The 17,998-nt window shown below is 37.8% G+C and overlaps 1 protein-coding gene across 3 annotated transcripts in view; it reads right to left on the bottom strand.

The window, feature by feature from the left end:
• Positions 1–1,130: 1,130 nt before the first annotated feature.
• The window catches only part of HTR1F (5-hydroxytryptamine receptor 1F), a 114,438-nt gene continuing 97,570 nt past the window's right edge, over positions 1,131–17,998 (bottom strand). For all 3 annotated transcript variants that reach the window (XM_019624387.1, XM_019624388.1, XM_019624389.1), the window contains exon 2: positions 1,131–2,368. In XM_019624387.1, the coding sequence (XP_019479932.1) occupies positions 1,223–2,323 (1,101 nt within the window). In that variant the 5' untranslated portion in view covers positions 2,324–2,368 and the 3' untranslated portion in view covers positions 1,131–1,222. The remainder of the gene's footprint in view (positions 2,369–17,998) is intronic.

The raw sequence follows: 17,998 nt of genomic DNA, 5'->3' as shown, positions 1-17,998 counted from the left end.
ATGTTCCCAATTTTTCTCAACCATATGTGATCAGTTTTTCATTTGACCCATCATACTTATTAAACACCTTCCATGCCAGATCTTTGTTTTTTCTTTTCTATTATAGTGTTTATATTTTGTTGTTGTTGTTGTTGTTTTACCTTTTAGATTGTAAACATGTTAAAGGAAGAAACCGTATTTTATTATTTCCTGTATCTTCTATATAGGCCTTGCTCTCTAATAAAAGGTAAATAATATTTAAATTCAAGATATGGAGCTGCTGAAGTGCAAAGTACCATGGACATTTTAGTTAGAAACTGAGTTTATGAACATGAACAAAAATGAAATGTATTTTATGTTCTTAGAAAGACACTAGGGGTATGATAGCTGTGATGAGTAGCTTAGGGTACTTAGTGCCATAAATTTGATTCCTAAATAAACATGGGGCAAGTATAACACTTCCCTCCCGACCCCCCTCCCCCAACCTTGAGATACTGCTACTAGGGTAAGGCTTTGATTTCAAAAGTTGATAATATACGGTTAAACAAATATTCTTCTAGGAATTCATATTAACCAAAAAATTATGCACAAGTTCAGTATCTAAAATTATTTTGCAGTGCCTAACTTACCTTATGATTACTTTTTACTCTGTAAATGCAAAGACAATATCAATCTCTGACTTTTACATTTCCTCCAGTCATACTAAGTGACAGCTCTTGTTAGCCCTTCTCTGCTCCTCTTTTGCCCAGGGTAAGATAGAGAGGGAACAAGAATGGTTAGTTAGGAGAAATGTGTGCTTTGTGGTGAAGCATATGTCTTCTATAAAATAAAAGAATTATTTAATAAAACAATAGGATTCTATAGAAATTATGGATGGTGGTATGTTGTTAATTGAACACTTCCATAATTTTGTAAGACATAAACCTGGAAAATCACTTTTATTAATAATACATGTATATATATTTCCAGTTAGCCTTCTAAGAACATTGCATAGGCAAAATATTATTTTTAAACAATAAATTATTTTCTAATTTTGAGTACTTTAGAATGATGGTCAAAAGAAACATCTTTAAATCAATAAGTTTTATATTCATGTTGCTATTAAAATATAAATTATATTCTTAACATTTTAGCATTTTCAATTTATTTCCTTTTAAAAGTTTAAATGTTTTATTATTTAGCATTCATTTAGTTACTTCACCTCAAAAAACCCCCAATATTTTAATAATGAAACTTCTTTAAACTAACATTGACATCGCACAAGTTTTTGGAATGCTTTCTTGAAATCTTCATTAAAGATTGTGTAAATCAGTGGATTTATAAGGGAATTGAGATATCCAAGCCATGTCAAAAAATTTGACATTTCTTCAGAAATTTCACACTTTGCACAGACATTAACAATCAATTCTTTTACAAAAAAAGGAAGCCAACATATTACAAATGCACCCAAGATTAATCCCAGGGTAGTGGCTGCTTTTCGTTCTCTTGCGCCTGAGATCTTTTGCCTTCTCCAAGATTTCTCATACTTGAATTCAGACCTGGAACTCTTCACTGTGCTATGAATTTTATCAAAGTCTGTTGATGGATCAGATAAAGACTTTTCTAGCATGTAGGGTGTGGAGACGAGTCTAGTGCTTTTCTCACTGCTCTCTAAAAGGACTTGACCATTCATCTCTTCCTTGGCAATCCTACTTGCTTGTCTCTTGTGGTATAACGTCTTTGCTGCTTTATATATTTTATAGTAGAGGATCAAAATCAATGTCAATGGGATGTAGAAAGCTCCAAATGTTGAGTAAATAGTAGAAACAATGTGGTCGTGTTTGATGATGCACTCATCATCTCGGCTAGTTCCTTGGTGCCTCCAGAATAGAGGAGGCATAGAGATAAGAATAGATATAATCCAAACTACTGTAATCATAATGCCAGCATGCTTGGGAGTCCTTTTCCTTGCATACTCTACAGCATCTGTGATGGCCCGATACCGATCCAAAGCGATAGCAGAGAGATGCAAGATGGAGCATGTGCAGCATGTAATGTCAACGCTTAGCCAAATGTCACAGACCACTTGCCCCATAATCCACCTCTCTCTCACAATATACACAATGCTGAAAGGCATCACTAGGACAGCTACAAGAAAATCTGTGACTGCAAGGGAGCAAATTAAATAGTTGGCTGGATGGTGCAGCTTCCGGGTCACAATAATTGCAGCAATCACAAGGGAGTTGATGGTCGTTGTCATCAGGGCCAGCCCGGAGAGAGTGATGGATACCAGAATTTTGGATGGCATTCTGTTTAACAGCTCTTCTGAGGTTAAATTTTGATCAGATGAGTTTAAGAAATCCATTTTTTTTGTTGTTTTAAAGGATTAATAAAGCTGAAAGATGGATACCTGTAATAAAGGAGGAAAAAAAACAGTTCAGAGAATGCTTCAAAGATTTTTCTCTTCCTTTCGGAATAATTTAAAAGAAATATATATGTGTATGTTTCCCCAGAATATTCTATGGATTAAAAAAATGAGTTCAGTTTTCATTTTCTTTTTTTTTTTATTTAAGAAACCAATGAGAACAGTAACAAACAATAACTTTTGAAACATTTCTTAAAATACAGCTCAAATAAAATCAATTTTTATGAGTAAACTAAACTATGACTCAGTAAAATCTCTAGTTTATAGAATTGCATTAAAAAACTGCATTAATCCTTGCTATGTTTTTCTCTGTCTGCAGCAGAAAAAGTTTAAAATCACATGTCATTAATATGTATGTGTGCATTATATAATGCCAGAAAATATTTTAAAGGCAGCATTAAATATCATAAGCAATTTTGTTCTTAATTCAAAATTACATTGAGAACATTATCATCGGGCTTGTGGAGACTAGAGGAACTTTTAATGTATTTTATGTCAGGATATAAAGGTTATAAAAAGGAAAATAAAAAATAAAACATTTTTAGTGTATCTCTAGAATTTGTGATTAGTTTATGAAATTAAGAGTATGTTAGAGTGTTTAGTAGTCTATTTAGATATAAGTAGTTAATTTGGTTTAAAATGAAATAAAATCAGTTGGAGTCAAATAACGAGCAATACTGCCCATTATTACAATAACACATATGAACAAATAACCCACTTAACAAGGTGAATTTGCCAGTAGGAAGAGCTCATAATAAATAGCACACACCCTGAAATGGAAATTATATTTCTTTACAAGTCACCATTGTAATGACCATGTAATAACCTTACTTTTGAAAGTAGACCTTCCAAACATAGTTTATAATTTTTGCTGCAGTCCATGCTATTACTTAATTACAAGTCAAATAAGACCAATCAGAGTAAAGTCAAATTGCTTATAAGGTAATAGAATTAATTGTTTTTATAAGATGATTTTTTGTTTGTTTGTTTGTTTTTTTGCATCAACCTTTCTCTCTTTCTTTAATAATTCTTTAGCAGCTCCCTGTATCTTAGGAAGAGACAGAGGGACAATGAAAACCTGAAACTTTATTTTTCACTATAACTACTATATTATTGCACCTCTATATTCCCTAAATAATATTTTACTTTAAATGGTTATGTTTTATTTGTTGGAACTAATAGAAGAAGAATGTAAATACTTCATATTTTTATTTCAAGAGTTTCCTATGAAATGTGTGTGTGCGTGCATGTGTGTGTGTGTGTGTGTGTGTGTATTATAAAACAGAGTGCAGCATATATAATATTCTACATGTGTTTGGGTTACTAGTACTAAATTTCTTTATTTTCTCATATTCATTGAAGGCAGGGGCTGATGTCTTGTACCTAAGCAAACTGAGTGGCAGAAGAAATTTGAATACTTGCTACACAGAAAATGCATACTTCTCCTATGTGTAACTGAAAAGGAGTTGTACATCTACATTATTTATATCTACACTTACCTATTTGGAAAAGGCAAGTAAGACAACTCCAGATAAAGAAAGGAAGCTAAAATCTCCTTAGCAATTCTAAACCAGGGGTGCTGGAATTTAGTTTGCCTCAGAATCACCAGGAGGTCTGTTAAAACCCAGATTACTAGGTCTCATCCTCTGGAGTTTGCGATTCAGTAATCTGGGGCAGGGCCCTCAAATACCATTTCTAACAAGATCCTGGGTGATGCTGATGCTGTTGGTCCGGGAAGTCAGGTTTGGGTGGTGGTGGTGGTGGAGGTAATCAACATGGTTTGTCTACTCTTTTCACTGCTAGAACTCTATGAGTTCTTCTCCGTTGAGAGAAGCTCTGATATTTCTGCTGTACAACTTTCTCACATCTCTCTTTCTCACATTCCTAACTTATTTTTTGGAGTTATCAAATAAATGATCTTACTCTAGCTTTTGTTCTGATGTTTGCCTACCTTTATTGCGGTTGTAGTACAGCTCTTGGACCTCCTGCTCTAGGCCTATTAACACCCCTGACCCCACATCGTTTCCACTCTTTTCAGCCTGTTATGAGAGTTATGCCATGTGACCATATTTCCTAAGTCAGTATTGGATCATGGGGCCTGAGACATAATGGTGTGCTCATCAACACCAGCAGGACTGTCATGAAATTCCTTGATATGTGCTTTCAATATCAGTGGACCTCACAGTCTTTAGTTATTTTCCCTGGAAACATCTTTTTTTGTGTGTTGGGGGAGGGTCACTGGTCAAAGGTGAAATGCTTACTCCAAAGCTATTTAAACATATCAGAAACATGGTAGATTAATTTCTACCTTTCTTCCAATTTTCCTCCCATTCTCACATATAATTTGCACTATATATTCAACAAATATTTTAATTGATTAATTCCTTCGTGATAGTGTTTATTTAGTGTTATGAGAATTGATTTAAAAGTGCTGACATTTTCTATGTTATAAGCAAAAATAACTTTCCATTTTAATTTTTTTGATAAACAGTTTTGGCACAAGAGCCTCTTCAAAAGATTAACCTCAAATTATGTTTTGAATAGAATATTAAACAAGAGAAACGGGAAATAGTTATGTGTGTTTTCATAATAAAAAGTAATTCTGTAGGAAAATGGACCAGCTTAAAATTAAAAGGTGAATTATGTGCTAATTCAACTGAATTCTCTAAGCATCACACTGTAGCATTTAAATTAAACTCAATAAAATGATACTACTAAGGAAAAAATCAAAATGTGTCATATAAATTTTATTGCAATTTACAAGAAATCTTCCCATTATTAAATTTAGAAAACAAATTAATCTTCTGATAGTTGTATTTATAGAAAACAAAGAAAATAGGAAAACAAATATAGCCAATCACAATTTAATTTCTTTGTCTTTTTGTCTTATTTTCTGTCACTTACAATTAGAATTTCGAAAAATCATCTACCATCATTAATCTAAACATAACCTCTAGTCTGAATCTTTCATATTCCTTTACATCTAAAGTTCTCACTGTGAGTCCTCATGGTGGTAGGGACCCCTGCTGGGTTACAGGACAGGCTATGTCACACATAGTCTCCCACTCTTAGAACATAGATTGCATTCTGTATTTTGAATAGCTTCACGGGGTAATAGTAAGGATTACTTTAAGTAAAGCTGCAATCCCATAAATTATATGTAGCCTTCTTGATAATAACAAAGAGAGAGAAACTTCCCAGGATTTACTCACCATAAATATTTGCCAATTTATTGATCTAGCTACATGATACATTTTACTCTTCTGTTTATACATAGTTTTTAAAAACAATCTTATGTTGATTTATATTCAGGTGTTTATCTTGATGCTCAATTATATTGTTACCACTCAGGTTAAATTATAAGTTCCCATGGTCATTCATAGTTTAATTTGCTTTATATCATAAATTACTTGGGGTGGAGGGAAGAAGGGTCATACACATAGTTTTATAACAACATTGCAAAAATGTGAGAAAGTAAAATTCAATTCTATGAACACCTCATGAGAACCTACAAGTTGGCTGCTCCAATTAGAATAATAATAATATTTATCTTTTCTGAGTGTTTACTTCTCCAGGGACTATGCTAACTGCTTTACATAGACTAACTCCTTTAATGGTCAGTGCTAATCTATGAGGTAGGTACAATTACTATCTCCCATTTCATAAATAAGAAAACTGAGGTACAGAGATTTAATGAAGTTTCTACAATAACAACATAACAACTGATGGGTGGAACAAAGCCATTCCCTTAATCACTATTTTATCATCTGTGAGAAATTTGTTACTTTACTAACTCTACTTTAATAACTCTCTTCTAATATTGAGGTCTATAAAGTAACTACTTTTTCTGTAAAATAAAGATTATGTTACAGAGTAAGAAGTATGTTCAAGCGGAGGCAAATATACAGTAGAAAAAACTGCTTATTTCTTTCTGGGAATGTTTAAGATAGTGACCAGGTCTAAATGGATAAATTGTAATAGTAGGGATGTGTGCATAGTGTTTTTCAAATTTTATTTTACTGCGTTTCGAATTCTGAAATTTCCCTCTGATCTTATATTTCTTTGTTCCTATTTATTTCTTTAAGAACTATGTATCGAATCCTATCAAGTGCTGATTAATCTCCTAGGTGTAAAACATAGCAAAAAACAAAACAAAACCACAAAGAAGCAAACAAACCTACCCCCGAACAAAACAAAAAGCAAAATAACACATTGTTCTTGTCTTTAAGAAACTAGCATGTTTATGAAACAGCTGAACACATACTTATAATACAATCATCCAGTGCAATAAGGGCATTATAGAGGTGTGTATAAAGTGTCCTAGAAATACTGGTGAGGGAGCACTAATCATACCATGGTGAAATAGTGAAAGCCTTTCCAAGTAGAGGGAAAAGTACAAGCAGAAGCAGAGTCATAAAAAGGCAGGATGCACTCAGACATGCAAAGTAAGTAGTCCAATGTGAATACTGCAAAGACACGTTAGCAGCAAGGTTGGAGGTGAGGGATGAAAGTTGACTAGGAAGACAATGAAGGGGCTGGCATGCTATGATGTAGACACTGGATTTTATTTTATATGCAACCAGAAGTCTTCAAAATGTTTAAGAAGACAAGTGAAAGGATAAGATCTGTGCTTTGGTGAGTGAGGTGTGCAGGTAGTGACACAGCTTGAAAAGAGTGGTGCCGCTGCTCTAGGGAGAAGGCATAAGCAAAAAATTACAGAGCACTCTTGAGGATGTCGCTGAAATTAGAATCTTTAGAAGGTCATTGGCATAAAATTGGCCTAGGTTTTTGTTATCCTTCATCAGTGCTCCAAAATTAGAAATTAGATTCTAGAGAAAAAGATAACTGAATTGATTCAGGATTGGATGAGGAATTGGGATGTAGACTTGGGGTCCAAGGCCAAGGGAAGATATTGGTGGAGATGCTGGATCAATGTTAGTTTCAGAAAACAGCAGACCAGAGACAGCATTTCAATGAGGAAACAGGCCAGGGTTGAGTAATTTGAGGCCTTGATCAGGTTAGGGAGCATGTGTAATGTAGGCTCAGGTAATGTGGAAGGGTGAAAAACGGAGATTGCAGTTACGTTCAGAGCCTGGGGTTACAGTTTCAAATTTAAGGAGTGATTCCAGGGCTAAGGGATGAAAATGTTAAGAATTGCTCTAACTCCTTCAGACTAGTGAAGCCCTGCTTATAGAGAGCAATGTGGGTCTTCATAAAAGCTTTACAGCATTTCTGAAACTTACATTTTCTATGTATATGTGTAAGTTTTCTTTTTTGATTTCTTTATCACTGCCTGCTAGATTGGGTCTGTAAGTCTCTTGAATCCTGGTTCTTGAGATACCCTGCTCAGACTTGTCAACTCACCTGCCTTTTTGGCTTTGGAAACCCAGTCCTTCCCTTCATATCTTGTTCCATCTCTGCCCAGATCCAACTTAGGTGATGTGCCTGTGATTCCTGGATATTGACCACGTCATATTCTCACCCTATAGATTATTATTCCATTGGTTTGTCCACAGGCTCCAATAATTCCCATCTCTCTCATACTCAAAATACATTTACCCTCTCTCCTGGTTGCCTAAAACTCATCCAATCATGGCCCCAGTGTCCAAGTCCATAATCTTGGGTTTTGCATGAGGTCAAAAAGCAGATGAGGCTCCTTGAGGCTGCAATGTCTCTTGATTCAGAGACTTGTGAACTAAAAAGACAAGTTACCTGCTCCCCAATCCCCAATATATAATGATGAGTGAGGGACAGGATACTTGCAATAGACCTCCCCTTTCAAAAAGATGAGGGAAAAGGAGTCACATAGTGGCTACTGATCGGAAATCCACCCAGACGAATGTTAGCGTGCTCTACTCAGGGTTAGAGATGCACCTTCACAGGCCCACTTCCGCTCCCTAATTTGGTTGCCTAATCCACTGTACTCTGTGGCTCTTGAATCCTCTCTCTGAGCTCTTGACTCTGCTCTCAGACAGGTAATGAGAAACAGTCTGTATTTATAGCTACGCAGACTTCTTAGCCTGCTCTCTGCCTGTAGAGACAGTTCATATTGAACTATCTCTTTCCCCTTTCATCCAAGTTAGTACAGTTCTTTTAAAAACTTTGTGTTTCCCTGTGAATGTGACTGGAAGTTACAGCATGCCCCCAAATACCACATTTATAATTTTTCAAAACAGATTTCTCTCTACTTTGTATAGAACATTAGGGCCGTGGGTCACACCCCTAAGATTCTTAGAAGTCCTTTTTTCTAGCTGAGAGGCTCTACTAGGCATTCTCTTAAACCTTTTGAAGTCTTAATAAACAGCTTTATAACCATACCCTTGATTTGTTCTTTACCCTATGGCCATGTTTACATTGAGAATCTTTTGCCATCTGGATAGATCGGTGATGAGAAATAGCTTTGTTTTCCCATCCAGCAAGTCCTGGCTCTTATATAGTTTTTCTAAATTTTGCTTGCAAACTTTGATTCTTTCCTGTCCATACCTTATTATACACAGGTAAAAACCTGCCAGTTGGAACTTAAAACAGCCACTCTGGAAATCCACTTAGCCAGATCCACAAGTTCATCAAACAGATTTTATCTTTTAAGTTACTAGAGATGACACTCTTACAAATTGTTTTTCTACTACAAACATGGGTTGCTCTCTTTCTAGTTTCCAAGGCAGTTTCATTACCCTCAAACCAGCCACCACTAAAAGTTTGTTCACTAATAGTCTCCTCACTGTTTGTTCAGTCTCTCCATTCCACCTGGTCCCAAAGCCAGTGTCATGTGTATTGATGCTAAGTTGACAATGGTGGACTGTGCTGGATGGTTTGTTGTCAGTTCAGCATCACTCTGAGCTCCCTGTCCCTACAGTAGAAAGGAGATGTAGGGAACTACATTTCCCAGAATCCCATTCTCTAAAAAGTTTGGTTTTGATGAGAGGAATTCCCACAAGGTGTGGGAGGCAGAAGAGGAGAGCTGATAACTCTGAATATGATTGCAGCCAGACTCGTGGGCAGACATTGACAGGAGCTTCTGCATGCTTTTGGAAATAGCTGTCAGAACATTTCTCAAGTATTTTTGAGAAATAAAATAGTTTCCAAGCAAGCCTTTGTGAACTTCCTACTTTTGGGCTTTAGGCTGAGGTGCTTCAGTGTCTACTTCATTAACTTTAGGCAGCAACTAGACTGAATTAAATTTTGACTTTCTTGACCTTTCCCCTGTAGCTTTGTCAACATTAATGTAAATTCTAATATCTTCATTAAATCCCTTTATTCCAGGAATAGTTTGCCTGACTCTGTTATCCTGACCAGCCTCTGTTAGGCTGATGATACAAGGAGGTAACACTGCTAAGTGGTTATTGGAAATTAATAACAAAACAGCTATAACCAAATCTTAAAAACATTAAGCAAAATTTTCATTAAAACCATTCATGGAAGCTTTAACCATTAAAACATTAACCACCTTTAACCAAATCATAAAACTATTTAGAAAGAAGAGAACATTTTAATGAAATTTACATATTGCTTGATTTTTTCTGGTTATTGTTTTCAAAAGACACCTGTGTAGTAGCCTGCTACAATTGGAAAATAATTAAATTGCAAAATTAAAAATCTTAGGGAAAACTTTTCTATATCAATGAACACTGTGAAACTAGCCATAGAAACACCTGCTATGGAAAATGAAGCAAACAAATATACATGCACAAACTCAGTATGCCATAGTATTTCCTTTGTTTAGATGAAACCTGAAAACAGAGCAAGCTGAGTGTGTGTGTGGGCAGAGGAGGGATGGGGGATATAGGAGGAGTGGGGTTGTGAAGGCAGTAAGAACTGATCTTCGTTCCTGAGATTTCAGTTTTATTAGGAGCCCATCAAGCATTGTGAATGAAACCCTCGAGTGCTAGAGTTAAGCAGAACTTCAATTGAAGCCTGTCTTCCCCACTAACTAGTGTGAGCTCAAGAAAGTCATTTCAGCTCTCAAAGACTCAACTTCATTATCGGCTGCTTTTAAGATTCTCTCTTTGTCTTTGAACTTTGGCATTTTAATTATGATGTGTCTTGGTGTCGGCCTCTTTGGGTTCATCTTGTTTGGGAGTCTCTGCACTTCCTGGGCTTGTATGTCAATATCCTTCACCAGGTTAGAGAAGTTTTCTGTCATTATTTCTTGAAACAGGTTTTCAATTCCTTGTGCTCTCTTTTCTTCTGGTACCCCTATAATGCGAATGTTGGTATGCATGAGGTTACCCCAGAGGCCCCTTAAACTCTCCTCAATTTTTGGGGTTCTTTTTTCTTTATACTGTTCTGACTAGGCATTTTCTGTTACCTTATCTTCTAAATCACTGATTCTATCCTCTGCTTCATCTAATCTGTTGATTCCCTGTAATGTATTCTTCATTTCTGTTATTGTATTGTATTTCTGACTGGTTCTTTTTATGTTTTTTATCTCCATTTTTATGTTTCCTATCTCTTTGTTGAAGTTCTCCCTGAGATCATTGAGCATCATTACAACCAGTGTTTGGAACTCTGTGTCTGGTAGATTACTTGTCTCCATTTTGTTTAATTATTTTTCTGGAGCTTTCTTCTGTTCTTTTATTTGGGACATGTTTCTTTGTCTCCCTATTTTGGCTGCCTCCCTGTGTTTGCTTCAATGTATTAGGTAGGGCTGCTATGTCTGCTGGTCTTAGTAGAGTGGCATTATGTAGTAGGTGTGCTGTGGGGTTCAGTGGTGCAGTCTTCCTGGTCACCTAAGGTGGGCACTCCAGGTGTGTCCCTTGTGTGTATTGTGTGCACACTCCTCTTATAGTTGAGCCTTGGTTGCTGTTTGCACATCAGTGGGAGGAACTGACCCTCAGGCTCACTGGTTGTGAGGACTTGGCTGTAGTGGAGGAGCTCTTGTGCAGGGGCTGACCCTACAGAACAGGATCTGCCTCAGCAGATCCCTGGTGCCTGCCCAATCTGCCCCTAGGGTGTGTCATTCTTGGAGGTGGCTGGATGATGCTCTAGCTTGTTTCAAGGCTGGCCGCTGGGGGCGCCAGCCCCAGGGCTATCTGAGAGGGGACCCACTACAGGTCAAGTTCAGCCACAGCTTGTGCTCCACCTGGGGCCACATGGCAGGAGCCACAGCAAACTGCAGATGGCTGCCACCCGTGCTATGCTTGGAAGTGCCTGGAGAGGCAAAGTTTAGAACCAAGGCCACCTGCCACTAGTGCCAGGCTTAGGGCTGCTCAGCCAGAGGTATAGGACATGCTCAAGCCAGGTGCTGCTTGTCTGTGTTCTGCGAACCTTTGAGAGTCTAGGAAAGTCTGCAGTATGAGCTAAGGCAGGTGGTTTGTATGAAAAAGCCACTGGAAGAGGCCTGGGTGTGCCCAAATGCCAGACGAGGCGGGGTCTCAAATCACCAGGTTGTGGCTAATGAATGACGGAGACTCAAATATTGGGGCCACCTGTGTCTGCATGCTGGGAAGGGAGGCGGGGGGCTCAGCAAAGAAACAATGACCTCCGCCAGCTCCCCCATCCAGGAGAAAGCTGCTCCTTCAGACCCCGTCCTGAAGCCAGACAACTCAGTTCCTCCTTGTATGTCCCTGCTGCCTCCCCAGTTCGCTGGAGCTCAGAGCCAGTGGTTCTGTCAGTGGTCAAGTCTGTGTGCGGTCTCTTTAGGAGGAGCAGCTGGGATTCCAGCTGCCCTCTTCTCACTCAGTCGTAATCTCTGCTGGTTTTCACAGCCAGAAATTATGGGGACTTTTCTCCCCGGCCCTGGAACCCTGGGCTGGGGTGATGCTGGAATCTCTCGCTTCCCCAGGGGCACCTCAGAAGCTGGATATCCCTTCCAGTTTTTAATGGTCACATGTGGGTGTGGGACCAACCTGTTCTGCATCTCTGTCCCTCCTGCCAGTCTCAAGGTGGCTACTTCTGCATGTCTTTAAGTTTTAGGGCTTCAGTTCAGCAAAATTTTAGGTGATTCTCAATGATGGTTGTTTTCTAGTTTGGTTGTAATGTTGATGTTGTCCTGAGAGAAGGTAAGCACAGTGTTTACCTATTGTGCCATCTTGACTGGAATAAAAATTTCTTTCTGAAGTTATTAACAATCTCGTAAATATCTTAATCTAGGTGTTTAAATTTTAAATTATCAATCTAGAATAAAATATTAGATTGGACAAGGTCTATATCCTTATTTGGGGAGATGAGAGCTAAGTTCATCTAAATATGAATAAAAATATCCAGGTAAATTATTTGGAAAAAAAAATCACATGCTTAGGATGTGTTAAAATTCAATAAAAGCTGTTGTTGTGACATTAAAATAAATCTAATTTTTAGTGATGGTATTTGATTTAATAACTTTAATCTTTTTGATGCATAATATCTAATTAACCAAGCTAAGCTAGCAAGGTTTAACCAATTTCAAACACAACAATCTCTCCTTCTTTTTATTTTTTACACATATATATATATATATGTATATTTATTTATTTATTTATTTATTTTTCTCTCTCATTTTTTTTTAACCAGTACTTTAAAGACATTAGACTGTTACTTATATTTTATGCAAATGCAGTTAATGGAATGTAAGGTATTTCACTTAATCACGATGTATGCTCTTTTATTTTATTCTACTTTCTTTAGTCAATATTTTAAATTGGAAGCATTTCTCTTCCTTGTCTTTCATCTTTAATCCCTTTCTCTCTTTTGACATTCTCTACTTAAGCTTTATAAAGTACGTATTTACATCTGGTAGGTTTAGTAAGTACTAGCTGATCAACTGAGTATCATAAATAAAACAAGTGATTAATATTGACATTTATTGGGCTGGCCGAGTGGCTCAGTTGGTTAAGAGCTCTCTTGGGAGCACCAGCTCTGAACAGCAGGGCCGCGGTTCGGATCCCACATTGAGGGCCAGTGATGCTGTGGCCTCTACAGCTAAGATGATGAACAACAGCTCAACCTGGAGCTGAGCTGCCAAGAGTAGCTGGCGACTGTGTAGGCTGCAGTGTGGCTGCAGTGGGCTGCTGTGAGCTCTGTGAGTGGCTGGCAGCCAGCATGAGAGCTGCCGTGAGCCGCTGTAAGCAGCTGACCAATGACTGGTGAGCGACTGCCTCACCTGGGAAGAGTGCAATGATCATACCAACATGGGCCAGTGAAGCGACGTCCTCCATAACTAGACTGAAGAACAAAACAGCAATTTGTCTACCTGTCTGTTCCCCTTCCCGATTCCCCAATGCTGTTCCCCTCCCCCCAATTCCTTAATAAAATCTTTTAAAAAAAATTGACATTTATTTAGCACCATTGGGTTGGTAAAGCTGGTCTACAAAGCAGAAATCTAGTAACATAGTATAAGTGCTTAATTGCTGTCAGATGAAATTGGGTAGTTGATTTTTCATCTTCAATTAAGGATATTATAAAATATTCAGCACTGAGCACAAGGCAGATGTTATACAGCTATGCTTTGGAGCTCTGCTTAAGTGCAATCTGGTCTTCTAGTCAGCTGGTTAACCAAAGCCATTAACTAAAATCTGAAGGAAATCTTAAGTTTTAAACTTGGATAAGACAATCAGTGCTTGACTAAGATGTTTAGCCTAAATATACACTGGTATCATATAAATATAAGGTATTAAGTAGTCACAATTACCTAAAGTTTAGAAGAAATCTAAACTGTCATCTGAACAGAATGACCAAATATTAGTGTACACAATGGTTGCATCTCTTGATTTGCTGCCTAAGTTTTGAGCATCAATCAATCAATATTTATAAAGCAATGCAGTGTGTTACATTCTGTATGTGATGCATATAGATAGAAGATACAGCCCATGCCAGCAAGGAGTATATAGTTTATCAGTAGTTGGGGCAAAGGGACATATACTTATTCAGCAAACATTTATTTAATTTCAGCATTGTAATTGGCACTCTCGGTATAAAAATGAATATGTCATAAAACATTTTCTCAAAGAGCTCATTATTGGGTTTTTCAAATTATTGAATTATGATGAGATAAATGAATTATAATGGTCATTTAAAAAAAATTCCAGGCATCTAAACCTTTTCTTTCTTATAATAGTAAGGATGTTAACAGCCATATTTGTTGGATATCCAATATTAAAAATATTAAAATGCTTCTATATGAGTTGGCAAATAAAATATTAAAAACTATAGTAAGAGGTATATCTAATAATATGCATTCTAAAATAAGCTCATTAGTTAAAGTCAATAAGACAACTCTTGAAAAATTGTCCTTTTATTTTACTGAGAACAGATAATGGAAATAGCAAATATGAAAAAATCTTAGAAAGAAACTGGAATAAAATTGCTATTAGTTCATCAGAAGTTGAGGGAGGATTCAGCATGATGAACAATATCATGGCTATTAAGAAATTGTCTCTACTTTTTGAGACTTCAAGTTCTGCAAAGATGTTGACCATTGGGCCTGGATGTGGCTTCTACATGGCAGCTGGTTTCCCTGGTTGGCTGCTGAGCAGACCAAAGTGGCAGCATAGGCAGGAGCAATTACTGCCAGATGCTCTACAGCTGTTTGGCATGCCAAGGTGGCACTGGTGACATTGTTGTCACTGAGGCTTGTCTCTGAGTCCAGGTCATGTGGGAGTTGACATTTAGAGTCATCCCTGGCCATGGAGCACAGGCACGGTGCCTAGCAGTAGTGATTATGGTTCTTCTGCCTACACCACATCTTTGTAATTAGTCCCTTTATAAATAAATTCTGCTTGAATTAGCCTAATTTGAGAGTGCCATCTATTTCCTGTTGGGAACCTTACTGAAAATAAAAATTGTAACTCCCTGGCAATGATTGTAACGAAAATGATTAGTTTGGTTGTGAGCATCCAACCAAAGATAAGTGAATCCTAGTAATTTTATGAGAGTTTCCAGGAAGGGGAATTTTAATTTTTCCACTGGGAATATAGCTGTGATTATTTAAGCTTGGATCTCTTGAAATGCCTTTGCCATCATGTGAATCCACAGAATGAAGCCAGTACTTATAATCTGAAATGGATTATGTGATACATGCATTAGTAAATGCACTTACTAATATAATTAACATATAAGAAGGCATGATTATTCTCAGGAGGTTGCAGCAGTTCTACCTAAAAGACTAGAAAAGACTTTACACTGGAGTTTAAACTTAAACTAAGATTTGAAGAATGCATTTACTGGGTCTACAGATGGTTGGAGGGAGTAGGCTGCAGGGAAGGCTTTTTGGGAGAGAAAACAGAATATGCAAATATACAATTTCACAAAAAGTATGGTAGCAGAATAATTTGAATGGCTATGACAGTTGATGAATAGTTTTACAGGAAATAAGGAGTTTCATATACCACAGCTCTGGAGGCCATGGAGAGCTATTAGAGAATAGGAAGCAGAACACGTAAAGATTAAAGCACATGGTAGGAGACTATTAAGTAGTTTAGGTGAGAGACAGTGAGTCTCCAGCCAAGGGATGAAACAAATGGATGAGAGAAAAGAGTTTAAACCCCTTTTTAGTATATGACAGGATTTGACAGTTAATTTGATTTGTGAGAAGGTGAAGCTTGAGGAGGAAGGAGGAGCCTGAGATGACGCCTGTGTTCCTGGGTAGGCAACCGGTTGGATGATAATATCAGATACATGACAGGGAACATAGCAAAAAGAGGTTTGTGGAGGAACAGAGAAGGATAAGGTCATGGTGAAAGTAATACTTTCAAACATAGTGAGATTAACATATGAGACAGCCCATATGGAATTAGCCGATTTAGACTGGAAATATAATTTATAATCCATCCATTATTAGTTGAAACCCCGTGCATCTATAAAATCACCAGGGGTTGCTGGAGACAGTGCACTGAAGAATGAATGGAAGATGGAAAAATTGAGAAAGTCAATATGAAGTATCCATTTAAGAGGTTACTAATAAAAAAACTTAAAATATAGAGCCGGCCAAGTGGCACAATGGTTAAGAACTGGCTTGGGACGCCAGAGGGCCCTGGTTCAGATTCCACATATGAGGGCCAGTGACACTGCCCTCCACAGCTAAGATGCTGAACAACAGCTCAACCTGGAGCTGGGCTGCCATGAGTCGCCGGCAACGGCGTAGGCTGCAACCCCTGTGGCAGTGGTTTGCCATGGGCTACCGTGTGTAGCCAGCAGCCAGCGTGAGCGGCCCTCAAGCCGCCGTGAGTGGCTGTCCAGAAGCCGGCGACTGATCTGCCTCAGCTGGGAAGAGCGCAATGATGGTGCCAACTTGGGCCAGTGAAGCAATGTCCTCCACAACTAGACTGAAGAACAAAAGAACGACAGCAACTTGTCTGTTCCCCTTCCCCCAATTCCCCAGCACTGTTCCCATCCCCCCAATTCCCCAACAAAAATCTTTAAAAAAAAACCCAAAACTTAAAATATAAAAACTTTTAAAAAGGCAAAAAATAGATGGAAACTCTAAGTTGAGCTCTTTGATTTAAATTTTTTTTTTAAAGATTTTGTTGGGGAATTGGGGGCGGGCAACAGCTCTTGGGAATTGGGGGAAAGGGAACAGACAAGTTGATGTCCTTTTGTTTTCGGTCTAGTTGTGGAGGACGTTGCTTCAGTGGCCCATGTTGGTGTTATCATTGCACTCTTCCTGGGTGAGGCAGATCGGTCGCTGGCCTCTGTATGGTGGCTCACAGTGACTCTTGGCAGTTCACACTCATGGTAGCTTATGGCAGCTCACTGCAGCAGGGGCTGCAGCCTACGCTGTCGCTGGCGACTCATGGCAGCCCAGCTTCAGGTCGAGCTGTTGTTCACCATCTTAGCTGTAGAGGGCACTGTCACTGGCCCTCATGTGGGATCTGAACTGGGGCCCTGCTGCTCAGAGCTGGAGTCCCAAGCCAGCTCTTAACCAATGCACCACTTGGCTGGCCCTCTTTGATTTAATTTTAAACACAAAGATAATTTGGTATATTTATGCAGCAAGGATGCTGACGCTCTAAAGCAAAATATAAAGTTAAATGATAAGTTTAACATTGATTTATAGATTTGTTGATTATGTCTTTCCTGAGTAGAATGTAATCTATATAAGAGCAGAGACTTTAATCCCTGGACCAAAGACAGCATTTGGCTCATCATAGTCACTCAAAAAATATTGAGTGAAATATTTTTTCAACAGAAATATTTATCTGTGTTTTCAACACAGACTGAAAACCAGTCTGTGTTGATTGAGCGTGAGGGAAGCTAAGAGGCAGTATGGTACAGTGGGTAAGAACCTGGACTCCAGAGAGTGAGGGAGGCATTTACTCTTACAACCCTATGGAGACAATATGGCAATAATCTTTGATAGAATCTTTGTATTTCTAATTTATTCTATAAATATATTTCCATGTGTGAAAAATGAATATGTACATCAATATATACAGGTAAATAAATGATCATATATAGTTATAATGAATAAGGAAGCTCTTTATATTCTGATATGAAAACACTTCCAAAACATTTTAAAGTAAAAAATCAGAGTGCAGAAAGTATGTATAGTATGTTACTATTCACGTAACATGAAGAATATTTATGAATATCCTTTCTTATTTGTACATAGACTACCTCTAGAAAGATACACAAGAAAATGGTAACTGTGGTTGTGTCCAAGGAATAGAAATGTGTGGTTTGGAAACAGACTGTACGATT

Source organism: Hipposideros armiger, unplaced genomic scaffold (assembly GCF_001890085.2).
Source record: "Hipposideros armiger isolate ML-2016 unplaced genomic scaffold, ASM189008v1 scaffold_587, whole genome shotgun sequence".
Classification (NCBI taxonomy): Eukaryota; Metazoa; Chordata; class Mammalia; order Chiroptera; family Hipposideridae; genus Hipposideros; species Hipposideros armiger.
This window is presented reverse-complemented; position numbering and strand designations above follow the sequence as displayed.